Source organism: Ostrea edulis, chromosome 1 (genome assembly GCF_947568905.1).
Source record: "Ostrea edulis chromosome 1, xbOstEdul1.1, whole genome shotgun sequence".
Taxonomy (NCBI): domain Eukaryota; kingdom Metazoa; phylum Mollusca; class Bivalvia; order Ostreida; family Ostreidae; genus Ostrea; species Ostrea edulis.
This window is the reverse complement of record NC_079164.1, coordinates 13,020,354-13,040,818: the sequence shown is the minus strand read 5'-3', so window position 1 is coordinate 13,040,818 and position 20,465 is coordinate 13,020,354. Positions and strand designations below refer to the sequence as shown.

The 20,465-nt window shown below is 36.5% G+C and overlaps 1 protein-coding gene across 2 annotated transcripts; it reads left to right on the top strand.

Moving 5' to 3' along the window:
* Nucleotides 1-546: 546 nt before the first annotated feature.
* LOC125664030 (protein-glucosylgalactosylhydroxylysine glucosidase-like) lies at nt 547-18,835 on the top strand. Of its 2 annotated transcripts, none has more exons than XM_048896525.2 (12): nt 547-841; nt 10,076-10,202; nt 10,519-10,727; nt 12,237-12,438; nt 12,576-12,754; nt 12,987-13,204; nt 13,978-14,161; nt 14,291-14,500; nt 16,045-16,254; nt 16,385-16,485; nt 17,218-17,343; nt 18,208-18,835. In XM_048896525.2, exons 1-12 carry the CDS (start codon nt 547-549, stop codon nt 18,553-18,555), a joined length of 2,409 nt encoding a protein of 802 aa, XP_048752482.2. In that variant the 3' UTR covers nt 18,556-18,835. The 2 variants fall into 2 exon arrangements, with proteins under 2 accessions (XP_048752482.2, XP_048752483.2); XM_048896526.2 differs by lacking the exon at nt 547-841 and adding an exon at nt 5,702-5,858.
* The last annotated feature ends 1,630 nt before the right edge of the window (nt 18,836-20,465 follow it).

Genomic DNA, 20,465 nt, shown 5'->3' with positions numbered 1-20,465 from the left:
GCTGATGCTAACGTTGACCTTGGTCTTCTATTTAGCCAAGCCCCATTTCTGTACAGGAATTTTAACTGTGAGTTGACCTTGGTTATAATCTCATTCACAATGACATTACATTTCAAAAACTGATCAATAGATAACCCTAAATAATTGACATGATCAGCTGCTTTGATGACATGATTGTGTACACATACGTTCAAATTCTTCGTTTCTCTCATGGAAATCTACTTCTTTAGATATATGCAAACTTTTCTTTTCACTGCAAAACGAAGAGGAAAATAAATATACAATATAGTTCACTGTGCTTCGTAGTCATAGTAAACTTGCATAGTAGGGTAATTGTTTTTAATTACAAGTAGTTATTGTTAATAAGGCAATGAAATAATATTACAGTACCTAAATTGTTTATTTGACGATTGTTTTGACATACTTATATGAAACGTACAACCTACATGTATATACGTTTTATATAGTTCGTTACTGATAGAAATCACTTACTAGAACAGCGTGCGGCAATACAGTGGTTAATTCCTACAAAGTCTCGTTAACAAAATGATGTTCTTGGTAAGGGACTTTCTCTTGCTGTTTTATGTGACTCTATATATCCCAGGACAAATCACTGCTAAAGATGAAACTAATATGTCTGGTTGGTTAAGTGGGTCGTCACAGCTCACGACAGATTTCACAAGAAGAGTGCTGAACCAGTTGTTTCAAGAGACAGTCATTCGTTTAGAAAACGAGAAAAGGATTAGGCATCTGGAACATAATTTCACACTGTTGGCAAATAAAATAGACCTTATTCAGAAAGACAAAGGTTTGGTAAAACCACACGATGCCAACCACACAGGTGAGTGAATTTACATTATATTGATTGATTGAATATTGTTTAACGTCCCGCTCGAAAACATTTCACTTCGCCTATGCTCGGCGCTAACGGCCTTTGAGCAGGGAGGGATCTTTATCGTGCCACACCTGCTGTGACACGGGGCCTCGATTTTGCGGTTTCATCCGAAGGACCACCCCATTTAGTCACCTTCTACGACAAGCAAGGGGTACTGAGGACCAATTCTAACCCGGATCTCCACGGGATATTTGCATTATAAAGGTGTTACAAACATTGCGGACCGTTTGCTTTATTTTGTGCTAAAAATACTGGGAAATATATTTCATCCTAGGGCTTTCGCGCATGCTCGAAATATGGACAGGTAGTTGATAACTCAGAGAAAGTTTTATCAAAATCTGAAAAATTCAAATATCTGCAAATCAAAAGGTTCTAAGTACTTTACAAAAGCTAGCTTGGGAGGGACATTTACCTATCTGTTGGTCTTAAAAGCCATCAAACTCAAGGAATTTTTTTTCACTGGTGATTTGTAGCATCAACTATTGTCTGTAAAATATTGATATTGTATCTATAGTATCATAGTTTAGAAATCGTATCTTTTAGCGCAAAGAAAAAGACCAAAAAATTTGTAGAGCGCGTAAAGTTTATTTGACATCATATATATTTTCAATACCCTTGGAAGCTCTTTAGATAAAACTCAAATTGTATTAATGATAAAAGTAATGAAATATTTATATACATGTATTTGACCGTCAGAAGCAATTTAGAAATGTAACACGGTATTAAGAAAATAGAGAGAAAAATTCTGACTATGAAGGAAGGTCTTCATTAAAAAAACAATCTTTAATGAATTGTCCTACATGTATTAGTGTAAATTGATGAAAAAGAAAAGTGTACCTTACCTTCTTAATTTTGTTAAGTAAAACAATGCTTGCAGCATATTTGTTTATTTCCATGTTCAAGAAAGTGTTAGTTCCTGTAATATGAAAAATGTAACGATAGCTCTGATAATTTTGATAATTTAGTAACTATGGTTCCTTAAATTATTCAGTCCTGTAAACCACAATAAAATGCCTACAACAGGGTTTGCTGATATATCAATGCTACATTGTGTATGTCTGTAACCAAATTTTCTCATGGCTGCGTGAGAGAGAGAGAGAAAGAGAGAGAGAGAGAGAGAGAGAGAGAGAGAGAAAGAGAGAGAGAGAGAGAGAGAGAACACAATGTATGTAACCAAATTATGGCTGCGCGCGTGTGTGTGTGTGTGTGTGTGTGAGAGAGAGAGAGAGAGAGAGAGAGAGAGAGAGAGAGAGAGAGAGAGAGAGAGAGAGAGAAAGAGAGAGAGAGAGAGAGATCAATCATTTAAGTACACTAGCATGACCAAATTAATCATAACTGAGTTATAATGATATATTGTATCGTAGCCATTTCCTCATCAACGCGCATGCAGTTGTAAATTAAACAATGCGCGAATGAATGAAAGGTGAATATAACAAACAGGGATCAATCTCACAACTCCTATAAGCAATACAAAATAGAGGGTCGGGCACACACGGAACCCTGGATATACCAGAGGTGGGCTCAGGTGCCTAGGATGAGTAAGCATAAGTAATGAATCTTGATAAATACAGTGCGTATTTAATGAATGGAAATTCTGACAGAAATGAAAGTAGAATGTAGATATAAAAATGAATTTCAGTTTTGAAAATACGTTTTCATGAGGCTATGAACCGCAACGCTTCACGCGTTAGTCCTTTGTGAGGTATACCAGGGGCGGATCCAGGAATTGCGGTTACGGGGGGCGCCACTTTATGAGGCAGTGGGTCCAGGGCGAAGCCCTGGTGGGGGTCCAGGGGGTGAAGCCCCCGGAAGCTCCTGGATTTTACTGATTTTATGGGGCTTGAAATATTTCACCTATTTAGTCATTTGTACTATTTTTTATCATTTTAATAAGGTGAAATTAATAAAATGACACAAATTTTAAGGGGTTTTTTGGGGGAAAAAATTAAGTTCTCCCAATAAGGTAATCAAGAAATCAAAAGATTTTGTCATTTATATCACCTGGGGTGGAAGAAATTATTGTTTCATATATCGTTTAGTACATTTTTCGTAACAAGATACCACGATTTACCTTAAATATGAAAATTTTAGGGGGGGGGGGGGGGCTGCGCACCCTCTAAATCCGCCACTGTATGCTAACGTGAAACGTCGCAGTTCGTACTCTCATGAATTTTCAAAAATGAATTTTTTTCTTAATTTTATACCGAGCGAAGCTCGGACGGGCCGAAGGCCCGTCCGCGAAGCAAGGCTCTAAAGGTAACACGTATGTAAAAGAAAAAAGTCAAAATCAGCAAAAGAAAAAGAGACAATCTCTATATACGTTCACTGAAATTTTCGTGATCCATATGGGCGCCGCCATTTATTTTTTCATTACCTGCTTCAACAGTTATTCGTGTTTTATTTTGAATGCCAATAATAGAAGACTCTGACGTGCAATTCGTAATTTAAACACTCAGTTTGTTCAAAGTGAATAGTATAATTATCATTGTAACAGCTTTTAGCAAATAATTACATATAAAACCGTAATACGACTAAATAGATGAACGAGTTCATAAGTTTCTTTAAATAAGAATATACGATAAAATTACGGTTACATTTTTACCATTTTGAATTTATTGGTTAATTTTGTTTAGTTATAACGGCCTTTTTCATTGCATACGGAATGTTTTATTGTTGTTTATAATTGTTTGCTTTGAAAAAGAGAAATAAGGTTGAGGCTAAATGTGACGTCACAATACACAGTTTACGTCGCCTTCAAACTCCCCCGTCGCCTTGTGTTTTATTTCTCGCGTTAAATGAATAGGCGGATCCTGTAAAACTGTTGTCTCCATATAAACCCCTTTAATATTGAGATTTTATTGGGTTTTTAGCGCAAGGAAAATTTCATTAAAAATATATATTTTTAAATGAATCATAACCTACCATACTTAACGGAATTATGATTACCACTTGGGACACTCCAATGGACATTACATGCTTCGCTCGGTCCAACGGTCACACCGTATACATATTATAATTTGTACGCAGAATGTAGTCACATCAAATTACCTAATTATATAATCATAAGGGAAAAAAGAGTTTATTCATGGATCCTACCTTTTGTCAAATATACTATATATTAATTTTCACGCCTTAGACAAAATTGTTGAAATCTATTAATTGGTCAAATTTTGGTCACATGACGCCAAGAAAAAACCGTATCACGCGAGATAAACCCGTATTGAGCGAGTAATTTATTGTCGGGTTCGACGTGCAGCCGTGACAAAATGACGAACCGATTCGGGCAAACTAAGTTGTATGATATAGACCCCCACATATACAGTTAGAGGTCTTCGACGGATTAAACTCGTTACACAATTAGTTAGTGACCTGATACGGAAAATTCATGGCGTGAAAAGAAAACCCGTATCGGGCTCGGTTAGAGCATCGCGCACAAAATCACACCGCCTTTCACCTCTGGTCGGCGCGGGTTCGAATCTCGCTCGCGTCGGTAAGTGAGAAAGTTTACCAGTTTACTTGCGGAAGGGCGGTGGTCTCTTCCCAGGTACATTGTATCTGGGTTCTCACTTCTACCAATAAAAACTGGGCGCCACCAGATAACTGAAAAAAAAATTAGTGTGGCGAAAACATTAATCAATCAATCGATCAACAAATCCTTTTAAAACGTTTTTGCGACTTTTTATAATATTTTAACATTGTGCTCTCTATCATCTACAACTCTCATGGTAACTTTGATAAATGTTTTTAACTGCTATTATTTATAAACTCATATGCCAAGTAAATGTGTTAGAAGTTGTTTACCACCCTTCGTTGTTCGCCGTTCTATATTGATGAATAACCCGGATGTATTTTTCCCAATGACCTTTGCAAAACATAGGGTGAAAACGATGTACACATTAACGTAGGTCGCGGGTTTACAGACCTTTTTTTTTTCTCACTCGAAAACCCCATCTGAAAATTTGACCAATGTATCTGGACAATGTATATACTACTCTATGAAAATTGTTTTTCATTCAACAGCACAGTTTGTTTTAGTAATTACGTCTTCAACATACCATTGTTTTAACGGTAGCGACACTGTTTTCCATTGAATTATATAGAAAATAATAGTGATTGACTTTATTCATTGCATAATTCAACTTAAAATAGACAGAATTTGGTGCTGTTCATCTTGATAACATTAATATCAAAGCGAAACAAAAATATTTTGAAAAATATTTATGGAAAAAAATTATGGGGTATTCGAGTTCGTTTTTTAAAGAAAAAGATGTCAAAGTTTGATAAAAACCATCAGAGCAACAGTTTTTAACAAATAACGTTACAAATATTCGCGACGTCATTCAACGACGTTATTCATTTACAGGTGATTCGTGGAAGTATCACACTGGTAATTATCCAATAAAAAATGAACTTAGTCAATTGTAGTTCCATATATTTAAAGAATTTTTTTTTTCTTTGCGCGATTTTTCTCATTTCCTCTTCTTTTCTCTTAAGTTTTGTACCCCTGATTAGGAAATTTTGTGTAATTTGTAGAAATAACCAAGTGTATGCAAAGGAACTATTTGCTGTTGGTAGCTGAGGCTACTTCCTGAGGTGCACTCTGGCTGTTTACACACATGTGAAAAACACGTGGATTTGAGGGTAGTCTTGTTTGCGGGTAATTTATTTTCGAAAATGCCGCGTAAGGTGTTGTTTTTCTGGTGTCGGCAGTCGAGATAGGTTAAACATAAAACGTGTCTGAGTGCGTTATTCGGCATCAATTTTGTAAACTGATTTTTTATGATTTTTTCCCCTCTATAGTAATATATAGTGAAAATAATTACCGGTGTGATACCTTAAAGTGTTCTATATATTTTTTCCGGATTTTTCTCTTCTGTTTTGTTCTTTACTTTTCATGCAAGGAAGAATATCCTGTTGTGAGTCTACTACTAAATTAACATATAGACACTGGAGGGAACTGAATGTAAGTCTTGTAACTAGTTAGTTGACAAAATTTGAGATGTCAGAGATTTAAGAAGTTGTTACTGCATCTGTTCACTTCACCACCAGACCCTTATTTCACACCAACCAGTCGTCCGACCGCCGCGTATGAGATTGGTCATACATGTAAAGACGACCGGGCCCTGCTACCGATCATTGCATAGTTGTAGAACGAATTAAATCTACACTACAAAATTAAAGATGCCCTCAAATATAGTCCCGCCCCTGTAGGAAATTCACATGCGTCGCCTCACTATAAATGACTAATAAACGCATATGGCATGTAGATAATGCTATTATGTTATATGTTAAAGTAAGAGGCAATCACGTCGATTTATTAAGACAACATTTTATTGGCTGCAAATCGGCTAATGCTTATAGCTTCAAAGTTCGCATTGATAAATTCTCAGTATATCGGATTACCAGTTCCACATGTAGTGCTATAATTAGTGTAAACAAAGGAAAGATGTCCGCATAACAAATAGTCACATCCACTCAGAGCTATCGGTGAGAGTGCACTTTAACATTTGGTTATTTCATGGATAGAATACGATACTTCCTGATTGATAAGAACATCTGTCTGCTAAAATACCGTATACATAACACTTATGATGATTTTTAGTAATTATTATAGTAATGATTGTGTAAACCTGCAACAGTTACTGCAGCATAAGAATAATTATCATGTTCACTACCATTCATTTCAAAGATTTTTTTTCCCGATCAGTCTGTTAGGTAGCTTCAGCCCACGTGTTGGATATTGTTTCGCACTGTTTGGAATTCGCAATCTTCATCTCCGATTCCCCAGATTCTGGTTCGCGGTCACGATAATATTTGATGGATCTCTGTCTAGAGAAGTATCGAAATCCTGCAGCACACGTGTTCCAGCTCATTATCTGAATCGCACATTTGATCAACATGTCTCATCCACACACTTCCGGTATTACTTGTAACTCCATACGGGTTTAATTCATGGTTCATCTTTTCGCTAATCCATTTATTTTGGGTGTTGCTAAATCGCGGAACGGAAGACGGAACGGAATGGAATTAGAATTACATGTAGAATGATTAATGGAGCTTATATAACACCTAAAAGCGGGAAAATACGCTTTATTTTCATTACAATAAAATTTTTAGGAATTTGTTTAAAAGTAGTAAAACAATTTTATTTTAAGATTCTGCACCATGAATTGATTAAGCTCAGTTCAATGTTTGTATAAGTTTACAACTTGTAATTGTTTATTGGCTTTAAGCCTTACGGCTCATCAGCATAAAACATGATAAATTACAAAATATAAACAAAAAGCAGTATACAGTATGAAAAGTGGAGTGGTTATTAGAGGTTGGACATTGATTTCGGTCACTGACACATCATTCCTCTTCCCTCAGCAGCATTTTCATTTCCTGAGTGCCATCTCTGCATATTTCGTAAATTTCATACTTCGTTTGTAAGTCTGTCTGTCCGTTACATTTGTAGTTATTGGTGGTGCTTTGCAGATTTGAAATGTTTTTTTTATTTTCCCCTTTCCTGATAAATTTATCGAATTCATGTGATGTAATTCATAGTCTGTTGTCAGACTCAAATTGTTCTGAAATTGTGTTAAATTTCAGGAAAAAATTCCAAGTATTTCTTGAGATATTCGATATCTAATTTTAAAAATTTACCTATTTATTCTATTTGACATTACCATGGGTCTGCTTAGCACTCACAGTCTTTGTGATGAACACATTCATTCTAATAGCATTTTGAAGTTGAAACACTGATCTTAGTTTGAAAATACATGTGTTCCATTGAAAAATATCCTTTTCTTCAGCTACATGTATACTATGTAACCGGCGGACATTTTTAAACACGTGTCAGTGTTATCCAATCATACCACCCCTTTGCAAATGTTTAAAAATTGCGACCGGTTGCGAAATGCAGCTTCACCAATTTAGGGTTTTTGCGTAGTTTTGTTTAAATATGTGTAATAAATTAAATTTGATTTGTATACACTTTTCAGTGCAAACGAGTATTATTTTTAGCACATGGCGTCAGTGATCATATAGACAAGTAAACCACTAAACACCACCCCCTTTTGTGTGTTTGAATTTACAGAGGATACATGTGCATCATTCTAACACATAAACATTTTAAAAGCACATTTCCACGCAAGGTATAATAAATGGTTGGTTGTTTGTTTTAAGTGTCGTCGAGAATTTTTTCAGGGCCTTAGTAATGAGGGTTCTTTAACGTGCCAACTCCTGCCACATCACAGAACCTCCGTTTTTACGGTCATATCAGAAAGGCCCGTGGTTCTCATTTCTAAATGCCGAGCGCTTGGCGAAGAAGCAAACACTACACACGTTTACGTATTAGGTTTGAGCGAGGTTTGAACTCACGGCTTCCAGTTAATTAGCGAACGTTCTACCAATGAGCTACTAATGCATTTTATTGAATGTAATTCAATACGAGAGCTACTAGTTCTTATGTGAATTGATCTTAGAACGCATTTGACACAATGTCATATGGTATTGTTTAACCCTACAATTACAATAAGTAATCCAAAAGTTAAGATAACGAACACTGATGCAAGGTGAAGATAACGAACAGTGATCAATGTCATAACTCCTACAAGCAATACAAAATAGATAGTTGGGCAAACACGGACCCCTGGACACACCAGAGGTGGGATCAGGTGTCTAGGAGGAGTAAGCATCCCCTGTTGACCGGTCACACCCGCCGTGAGCACCACATCCTGATCAGGTAAACGGAGTTATCCGCAGTCAAAATCAGTGTGCCAAGAACGGCTCAACAAACAGTACGAAACACGTCAGACAGCATTTGACCCAATGCGAGGTTGTATTGACGAACTAGATCGTTATAACGACCATAGAATTTGCGAAATGCTGACTTCAATCGAGACTGTTGAAATCCCTGTACCATCAACTTGTTTGTCAGTAGCTTACCTCGATTTAAAAACTGACTATACCCAGAACAAGCTCTTGCATATCGAATCAGTTGAGATATATAAACACCATATGCAGGTGATAATGGAATATTGCTACATAAATGTGGGAAGTTGACGATGGAGAAGCCGAAATCATCCCGTTTGTCTGATCTAGCTCACTATTCCTGTAAAAAATGCAAAATTAAGAGTAGGGCAAAGATGTGCCCCTAAACACACCCAACTGTATTTCGATCAGGTAAACGAAGTAATCTGTAGTCAAAATCAGCGAAAGAGGGGCCTAATAATTGGTATGTAACATGTCAGTCAGCATTCGAGCGAACGACAGGTGGTATTTGTGAATTAGATTGTTATAACAACCATTCAATGTTGATTTCAAATGAGACCGTTGATACCTCTATAAAATCAACTCATTCCTCGTTTTAAGAATTGATCATACGCAGAACGTGCTATTGCATGTTCCTCAAATAGATGAATACTCTCTCTCTCTCTCTCTCTCTCTCTCTCTCTCTCTCTCTCTCTCTCTCTCTCTCCTTTATACCTCTCCTATCAAAATAATCACTTTTGAGGCAGTATAAACTGCTTGTCATATACATGTAGTGGAATATTTCCATCTCTCATTATGACAAGTAGAATGTATATACATAACGCTTTTATTACTTGTTTATAGATGAAATATAAATGCAAAAAAGTAAAATAGAGAAAGGTGAAGATAACGAAGGGCGAATAAAAAACAGATGGTTGGACAAACACAGACCGTTCGATATACCAGAGATGGGATCAGGTACCTAGGAAGAGTAAGCAGCACCTGTCGACAGGTCACACCCACCGTAAACCCTGTGTCTTGATCAGGTAAACGGAGTAATCCGTAGTCAAAATTAGTGTACCAAGAACGGCCTAACAATCGGTATGAAACACATCAGACAGCATTTGACCCAATGATAGGATGTACTGGTAAACTAGGTCGTTATAACGACCATAGAATAAGCGAAATGCTGACTTTAAATGAGACTGTTGAAAAGAGCATTCAAGGAGCATTTCATGGCCCGTACCAGTAATATTGGAAACGATCATTCACTCTGTATATACATATGCAACTTCAGCGCTAGTATCAGAACATGTGTACTATGTCGAGCAACAGAGAATATACACCTACTGTACGGAACGGGAAAACATTTATCATAATGTACACGATAATTTGTCATGTGGATATTTCAGACTATGTGGTTCAGAAAAAAGTTTGAATTTACAGGGAGAAGCCACGAACACATGGAGCCACCTGTTCTGTCACATGGAGAGAGACACCTCGGTATCCAGAATTTCCCGGATGCAGTCTCACCCTTTGCGATTCCAGATGTCACAACACTTTCCACTGAAAGGTAGTACTGTGCTCGATTTAAATACATGTATATAGATATTTTAGGATTATCACATTGTAAATACGCTTCGTTGTACTTGTAAAGGAATGACAAAATGAATAACATTAAAACTGTTTGTAGAAAAATACGAATTCTTTTACTATACGCGGTGGATTTGTATACATTTCAAAATATCAAAGTTTTTACGATAACCATTTAGTTTCATATTTAGCAAAATATCATTGAACGTTTGTTGGATTGTTTCTATGCTTATCCCGTACATACATACATGTATGTATTAGTAATCAGTGAGCGAGGGTCTTTATTAATCATATAGCCTGCCATCTGATCACCGCCTCTTGCCATCCATCGGGAACGGCCATGTTGCAGTTGTAGTCAAAGGTGACACCGTTTTTCTGAATGGTCTCTACAATGGACATAACATAACTAGTCACCGCGCCAAACTGCCGGCTGTATTTATAAAGGACATCGATATCAAATCGACCGATCATCTCAAAACAAACTACACCCTTGATTTAGCAGCAGGTGAGTTCATCGCTTATTTTGTATCGGTCCAAATATTCACTTCTCATATGCTCAAAAACGTATCTAATGAAAAATTTCCACCCCAACTACACGTACTCTACTTTCATCCAAACCTGGCATAAATGATATCTCTAATTTAAAACATTTACGGTTGATTCTTGAATTGGTTGGTTGTGTATTGTGCAGAATTTTTCACACGTATGGATACGTCACCACTGTCGGTTAAGGGCTACAAAATTTAGGCCTATGCTCGGCTCTTACGGTCCTTGAGCAGGGACATATCTTTATCGTGCCACAACAGTTACTGCTGTGATACTGGTCCTCGCGTTTTGGGGTTTCCGAAGGACAGTCCCATTTAGTCGCCTTTTACAGCATACAAGGGGTACTGAGGACTTGTTATAATCCGACTGTCGGGATTTCTAGAATGGGGATACTTTTTCCTTTGGTAAGGTATAATTTTTTCCTTGGGTAAGGTATAATTAAGAATAGTGAAATGATGTTGTAATTTAAACTTTCTTCCCAGGCTATGCCAATTTCACTAATATGATAGCATTTCGGAATCCTGATAACTTTTTAACATCTCTTGGATAGGAAAGTTCACACTGTACCACGTTTCAAAGTGTTGCCATCCTGGGGGTGAAGGTTTACATTGCTGTCGTTTTAAGTATACCAAAACTTTAACATATTCATCAAAATGATACAAAGATTTCTCCCGTTTATAGTCAAGTTTTTTTTCCCCAGACGGTGGCTCCTGATCCTACTGAGGTAGACATTGTTCACTTTATATCCGTTTGATATTGAGACATTCATGTTGATGGTGAATGGTTTGTCTTTTTTATGGGGTCATAGTGTATATATTTTTCTATATGTTCAAAGTGTATTAATTTTCATTACTGGTATCACAATGAGGTTTATATTTATTTCTTTTTATGTTCAAAGTGTATTGTTTCTATTCTGTTTGTTCTGGGGTCACCACGAGGTTTGTGTACAGTGTATATGTCTTATATTTCTATGCATAGGCAAAGTTAGTCACGTGAACATTATTGCCTAACAAACGTGTTTTGAAATCGTCATGGTAGTTTTAAATGAATTTGATCTCAATCCTGTAGGTATCCGGGTTAGAATAGGTCCTCAGTACCTCTTGCTTGTCGTAAGAGGCGATCAAATGGGGCAGTCCTTCGGATGCAAAAACCGAGGTCCCGTGTCACATTAGGTGTGGTACGATAAAGATCCCTTCCTGGTCAAAGGCCGTAAGCGCTGAGCATAGGCCTAAATTTAGCACCCCTGCACCGACTATGGTGTCTTCATATGAGTGGACAATTCTCGAAAGGGATGTTAAACAATATACAATCAATCAATCCATGATCTATTCATGCATGTACATCTTCATAGTCCATTCATGAAAAGCATCATAGGTACTAATCAATTTCAGATATAACAATAGTTAATTATAACTGTACACGACCTTTGCGTTCTAGTTTTAGAACATTCCCAGATTTTTCATTTTAGGTATGTTCATCGAAGAATTCAAGAGCAAGACCTTTTCTATTGAGTTTAAGATTTTTGCCCACCGCGCTGTTAAACAGTTACTAGTTACAACGGTGACGGTGAAAAACATGGGTGCCACCACTCTCAACCTTGGTCTAACCACGTCAAAGATTGCTGATACTGAGGACGTTGAGATTACGTCCTCAACCACGGACTCAATAGGGTAATATCTTCTTCAAAGAATCAGTAATTGATATTTCCATACCGAAGTTGTCGATCAGATTCTCTTAAGATTTCAATGGATTTATTTGTTTGTTGTTTTTCTTTTATTCTGTGTGCTGTCAATGTTTTATTGTATAGTGTTATACGTGGAAGAACAAAAGAGAGCGAATATGAAGTAACGGGACTACAAAACGTAACCATGGTACATACACCAATACCAGAGGAGATTGTTGTATTGCCATTTAAACAAACAACTCATCTCTTTCTACTGAGCGTGGACCTCAATCCTACTATCGCCAAAGATTCCTTTCATAAAGGTTTGTTCTTGCTCAACCCAGAACCGCTTGTTCAAAATATTGCATTTTCTTAAACTTGCCAACTGATAACTCCCATTTAATAATGTAAGAGTATTTTGTCTTGTGGGAAGGATCCATGGTTTTGAGAAATTAAAAAGAAATCTCTTACGATACTCCCTATCCCAACAGCGTTGGAGGATATAATCTGGTGACTTGGTGTTGAGGATATTCATTCATTATATTTTTTCTTTAGGCATTGAAATGTTCTTTAGTCAGACTCTTGAATCCAATCATGTGAACACATGGGCGGATCTATGGAGGAATGGGCGTATTGATATCACAGGAAACAAAACGCTGGCCACCCTGGCTTATTCATCTTTGTACTACATTTTGAGTTCTCTCCCATTGGAAGAGTCACATGACTTTGTGGGTTTGTCACCAGGTGACCTGGCTCATGGGTCAGGGTTTGAGGTAAAAGATATTAGTAATTATGCAATGTTTAATGCAAAATCATAGGAATTGCTTTATTTCTTGAATAAATTTAGGTATATTGATATTTAAATGAAGTTAATGACATGTTTTGTACATAGAAACACATGATTCCTATCCTTGGAAGTTCAGTTTTTGACATTTCTATTTCATTACCTGTACAGATAACATGTGATTACGATACTCTGCTTCAATGTTTAGCGTTCTTATGAAAGGTGAAGATAACGACCAGTGATTGATCTCTTATATCATATAAGGAATACAAAATAAAGAGTTAAACACGAATCCCTGGACATATTTATTTCATTACCTGTACAGATAACATTTGAGTACATGGTTACAATACTCTGGTTCAATCTATGACTTTCCTATTTCTTTGCCTGTACAGGTATTACGTGATTGCGATACTTTGAAGATAAGTATTTATCGTTCCTATTTTATTGTCTGCACTCACCAATCGTGGTAACCTTGTAGTTATAATCTTTGCTTCGCAACAGAGACAAAAGAAAAAACGAAACAAGAAAAAACAATTATTGTATAGATTACACGTAATTATGATACTCGATGATTCAGTCGTTATTGTTGTGTTTTGATTACCTGTATCAATAATAAGTAATTTCGGTAATCGGATGTTTGGTCTCCATTGTTTATTTTAAAATACATGTATAGACAGCTCGTAATTACGATCCTAGGAGGCTCAGTCTTGACTGTTTCATTCTTATTACATGTGAATTGGTATTTCTCTTTCCCGTAAGGATTACATGGGTCACGTGTTCTGGGACCAGGAGACGTGGATGTATCCACCGATATTGCTGCTCCACAGTAAGATTGGGAAGGCTATTGTAAAAACTAGAACAAGAACCATGGAAGCAGCTAAAGAAACCGCTAGAATGAGGGGATACAAAGGTGCCATGTATCCTTGGGAGACCGCACTCTCAGGTAGAGCTATGACTACATGTAACCTCTATTTCATAACGTGTATTAACGATATTACATTTCATGACAGAAGACAACAGTTGTACAGAGAAACGGTTGAAAATATATAGCTCTCCTGATATCTGTCCACAGGGTTTGATGTAACAGAGATACCAATATATTTCCTGAATGAACAACACATCACAGGGGACATTTCATTTGGCATTCGACAGTACCTCTATATGACTCGTGATGTCCAATTTCTACTTCAAGAAAGTGGTAAAGAACTGGTAACGGAAATAGCTGAGTTTTGGGCATCACGAGTTCTGCTCAACCCATCAACTAACATGTACGAAATCCATGGTAAGTCCAATCTAACTTAAACTATATTAGATATGGACGATGCTATTGTTACCTCACTTGAGCTTTCAGGTGAAAGCTCAAGTGAGCTATTCTGATCACCGGTTGTCCGTCTGTATGTAAACTTTCACATTTTCATTTTCTTCTCCTAAACCACTGGCCAATTTCAGTAAAACTTGGCACACATCATCCATGGGTAACGGGAACTCACGTTTGTTCATATGATGGACCATACCCCTACAAAGTGGAGATAACCACGAAATTGTAAAAATAGGGGTGGGGTCATTTGCAAATCTTCGTCTCAAGAACCACTAGGCCAGAAAAGTTCAAACTTGTATGAAAACTTTCTGATATAGTGCAGATTCAAGTTTGCTCAAATGATAACCCTCAGTGGTAGGGTGGGGCCACAATAGGGGATCAAAGTCCTACATTTGAGTATATAGGGAAATCTTTAAAAATCTTCTTAAAAAACCACTGGTCCAGAAAAGTTCAAATTTACATGAAATATTTCTGACATGGATTAGATATAGATCCGAGTTTGTGCAATTCATGTTACCTGGGGATAAGATGTGGCCACACTGGGGAATCAAAGAGTTATATGCTGATATATGGGAAACCAGTACGCGAAGAACGGCCTATCAATCGGCATGAAACACGTCAGAAAGCATTTGACCCAATGCTAAGTTGTATTGGCAAACTAGAGTGTTATAAGGACCATAGAATTTGCGAAATGTTAATTTTAAACGAGTCTGTTGGAACCCCTGCACCATCAACTTGTTTCTCAATACCCTGCTTCGATTTAAAAAAAAATCTCCTGAACTATTCAAGGTACATAATTCAAACCATGTATATATATTTCTTATGACAAGACTTTTCAATTGATATGATGATCTTTGACCCTATGATTTTGAACGTGGAGTTTGTCCTACTTTTAAGAAAACATAGTAAATTAAATATATTTGGAACTATTTTAGGTGTATCTTTCATATTTTGTATATAGATTCTTTCTGACAAGATCCTGTACACAATGATGTTTGATCTTTTGACCTTGGAGTTTGACCTACTTTTTAAAAGAATCCGTGACCCATTCAATATCTCATGAACTATTCAAGGTAGATCTTTCATATATTGTATATAGGTTTCTTATGGCAAGGTCTTCATATCATATCATGATCAATGACCTTGTGACTTGATCTTATCCAGAACAGCAAGATCATGTTAGTCTTATTGTTGTTGAGGTATCTCTGGGCTATGTGAATTCATTTTCAGTTATGTTATAATCCTTTGGAGCTAGGTTGGGACCACAATATGAAGTCAAAATTTTTCATGGGAATAAAGATTGATAAAAAACAAATCTTTTAAAATCACAACAGCTGAACAATGGCAGGGCCAATGTGACTTAGGTGAGCGATGTGACCCTTGAGCTTTTTATTGCATTTATCAATTCAGTCAGTTCAACTACTGTGCATGTGAAACTTACTGTCAATTGTTATCAAAATGTGAATTTAATGAGTTTTCAAATAAACAATTTTTCTTTTATCATGAAGGCGTGATGCCACCAGATGAATGGAACAAGCTAGTGAATAATTCCGCTTTTACCAACGCCGTAGCGAAATGGAGTCTTCTACTCCCGGAATTTGTTGGTAAATTAACGAACACCGACCCCGATCCCCGTTACAAAGAAATTGCTGATCGAATGTATATTCCTTACGACAAGCAGGTCGATTATCACCCTGAGTTTGATGATTATGCAATAAGTGAGATTTCATTCTTTTCTATCGTGTATGACGCTAAATTTGTTTTAGTAATGCAAACATTGATCAAAGAGATAACTGCAATAGGGGGGAAATTTCCTTTTAGATTACATGGTGTATTTTATTTTGGTAGATACCTCCGTAAAACAGGCAGATGTTGTATTGTTGGGATACCCACTGATGGTGGATATGTCAGAGACTACAAGAAAGAACGACCTCCATATATATGAAGCGGTTAGTTTCTGTAAACAATCTTATGAAATTATATTCCAAGCATTGTGTAAATCACATTCCAATTATCATGCTGTAGGCAGGTTGTTCGTGGTTCACTCTGAGTTACTTGGTGTTGATTCGCATGCCTAGATGGTGGTTCTTTTAAGAAGACCATGTGTTCAGCTAAAAAGTTATGCTTTATTCAAAATGTTTAATGTTTCCTACATTCAGCTTCATTTCGGTAAAATGCAAAAAAAAAATCAAGGGCACATACAATGGCTCTTCAGCACTAAATATAAGAAAATGTATTGCGGAGAGAATGAAAGGAACTGTATACGGCAAAACATTTTAGATGGTAGATAGTTTATCTGAATGCGAGATTATTTCCTGATTGATACTGATATTAGTTTATCTGAACGCGAGATTATTTCCCGATTGATACTGATATTAGTTTATCTGAACGCGAGATTAGTTCCCGATTGATACTGATATTAGTTTATCTGAACGCGAGATTATTTCCTGATTGATACTGATATTAGTTTATCTGAACCCGAGATTATTTCCTGATTGACACTGATATTTCACAAGATGGTATTCTTTCTATACTTGAGTACTTCTTTGGTAAATTGGGGCATTCTTTTATGACAGGATAGTTAGGTATGCTGCTTTATTTCGTGTTACATATGTACGAATGAAATATGGTACCATCTGATTTGGAGAATTAAGTTGGACCTGCTTGTGATTCTATTTCAGGTAACACCTAGTGGACCAGCTATGACATGGAGTATGTTTTCGATAGGAAGTCTGGAGATAGGCGATATTACAGAAGCTTCAACTCAGTTTCTTCGACAGCTTCTGAATGTCGCCAAACCCTTTAATGTGAGCTGCCGACATCACTTATCTTGGATATATTTTTCTCACATTATCACCAGTGTGAGATCGACTTTACCCATGTGAGACAGCCATGTGAGATTTTTCTGTCTCACACTGCTGCGACGTCATTGGATTGTGACGTCATATATTTTCTATGATTTACGTTACACGGTGAAGATTTACGTTACACGGTGAAGTAAAAATATCTTACATTGTTATCTTTAAATCTTAATGTATATAGCTTTCTGTTGGACAACCTTGGGGTTTTTAGTTTACACTTACAGTGTAAACCATTTTTGGGTATGATCTTTCTGCCTATCTAATTAGTTTTTGCATCGAAGTTCAAATGAGGATTTTGATAATTCAGAATTTTCTTAAAGCTCCTAAATTTGTGCACTAAACTGTAGATAAAATGTGAGAAAAATAATCCTTCATTATTTACTAGTGTGGGATAGGGAAATTCCACCTCGGGAACAAGATTCGCTGTCTAGGACTCGGCAAAACCTCGTCCTAGACTGCGAATCTTGTCCCCTCGGTGGAATTTCCCTATCCCACACTCGTACTAATGAAGGATTCTATTAATATCATATCTCGTACTCTCGCTCTTTCCTTTCCATTTTCATGTGCACTACATATACATTTGAGTCACAAATATCCAAAATACAGTAACTACAAAATATTTTAGGGGATGAAAATGATCCTGCAAGTCAACGTATCAAAGAATTTTAAAACTGTTATTCCTGTTCAGGATTACAATTATCCTTTGCATGATTTACAAAGTGATATTAAAGTGTTTTGAAATGCAAAAAAAAAAAAAAATAGATATATACATAACCCTAATATTCACTCTGTTGTTAATGGGAATTACAGGTATGGACAGAGCTCTCGGACGGTACAGGGGCCGTCAATTTCATCACAGGAATGGGCGGATTTCTACAATCACTTTTGTTTGGTTATGGCGGTTTCAGACTTCATCCAGATAGAATTGACTTTCACGGACGACTACCCCCGTCCACCACGTCCTTCAACATCACAGGAGTTGATTACCTTGGCGGTGCTATAGACTTCTCTTTCATAACTCAAACCACTACAGTTTCTCTTATACGTCGGGCTCGGTATCCTCTACAACTAAGAACAAAATATCAGAACTTTATGTTATCTTTAGGAAATCCGATAACCTTTACAAACACGGAAGCATCCATTGTGCCTGATCTGTAAAGAGCGAATATACCTATGAACATTTGCAATCTCAAGTAGGACACAATTTCTTGCAAGAAATAGTTATTATGCATAGCGTTAACTGCAAGCCAACGTTTACATGCATGCTGTCAAAATGTATGTTCCTTTAACGTGACATTTGTATATCTTGTATGTTCAGCCACGTATCTATTGAATGGGTAGTCATGGATATTCTCTAATAAGGTATTTAGGTTTTTATTAGAGTTTGTATATACTGAGTGCTTGAAAAATAAAACACTAATTTATCTACAAAGGAAAACATTCGTTTACTGCTTGTGTGCTCAGACTGTGTGCTATATCACTGCTTTTTGGATGAGTTTTATATTCAGAGGTAGTCATCAAATGTGGTTGACGTTGAAATTTAGGAAATATCATTAGTTGGAGAAGCACATTCTTACAATATCACGTATATAGGTTTATTTCGGATTCCGTCCCACAGTATGAAAAAGTGAAGATAAGAAACAGTGATTAATCTCACAACTCCTCTAAATGATCAATATCATAATCCCTATCAGGAATACAAAATTAAGAGTGGGACATACATGGACCTCTGGACATGTCAGATGTGCGAACAGGTATCTAGGAGAAGTAAGCATCCCCTGTTGATCGGTCTCAACCCCTGTGAGCCTTTCATCTTGATCAAGTATAAGGATTAATCCGTAGTCAAACATGGTGTGTAAAGAACGGCCTAACAATTGTTATGAAACAGTTTAGTGAACACTTTACTTAATGACAGGTTGCATTGGCAACTAGATAGTGGAATGGTGACTTTAAACGAAACAGTTTAAACCCCTGTAGCATGTACTTATTTATCAATAGCCTGTCTCGATTTGAAAATTCTTCATACGCAGAACCTTTTGCGTATCGAATCAATATGCTGTTGATGATGGACCATTGCTAGATACATATGGGAAGTTGATGAAGAAGCTAACATCATCCCGTTTGTCATGATTTTGATCTGTTAGTTTAACGTTAACATTTATGATCAATACAATATCTAAGTATGAAGCAGATGTGAATTACTCTGTGATGTCCTTTATTTCGAGTTCACTGGGGTGTTTATATACAATCGACATATGAGTGGAAATGATTGAAAACGTCGATATCTGTAAATGTCATGTTGAAAGCCACAAGCTATCTTTTGTTCTAATGTAATAGATTTTGAATAAAATCTGCATAATAAAAATATTTAAAAAAAAAAACAGGCCAGCTAACAAAGGATGGCAATTCGTGTCCATGAGGATTCCAACAGGCTGTTAGAGGACATGATTATCAAAGACTACGAAGATATTATCAACGAGGAACTCTGGAATATTTTGATATCAACTTCAGAGTACTTGTGTGTAGAATCAGAGTGGCGTTGAACAAATTAATTGTTTGAAGGAATGATCACTAGATATGAACCCTTCCCATTTTTGTTGATGTAGCAACTGTCTATCATGTCAAAGAGTCTAGTATTTAATTCATCCTGAGAAATGGTTTTGTAAAATGTTGAAAAGTCATGCGTCTTGATATGTTGATTTAATAAAAGTTTTATTATTTCACATGTGCTAAACGTTCTTTAGATTCTAGAATCCACATTTGATTATTTGATTTACACTAGTACTATTATATGTTGCGGCACAGAACGTTTGAAGTTTCTTCTTCACAGCAGTTAATATTTTCGTGATGAGCAAAGATGAGGGCTTGGTAGAACGTATACTGGATCCTGCATTATCTCTTTGTAAGGAGTTTTGTGAACTTCGACATCAAGTTTATCTTATAAAGTTGAAATTGCTCGTCTGACTCGATATAAAAAGCCATCACGTTTTAACATTTAGACAACATTATAGATAGATATGATATAATAGATAGATATGTTTTGTTTTGGTAATTTTACAGATATAAGA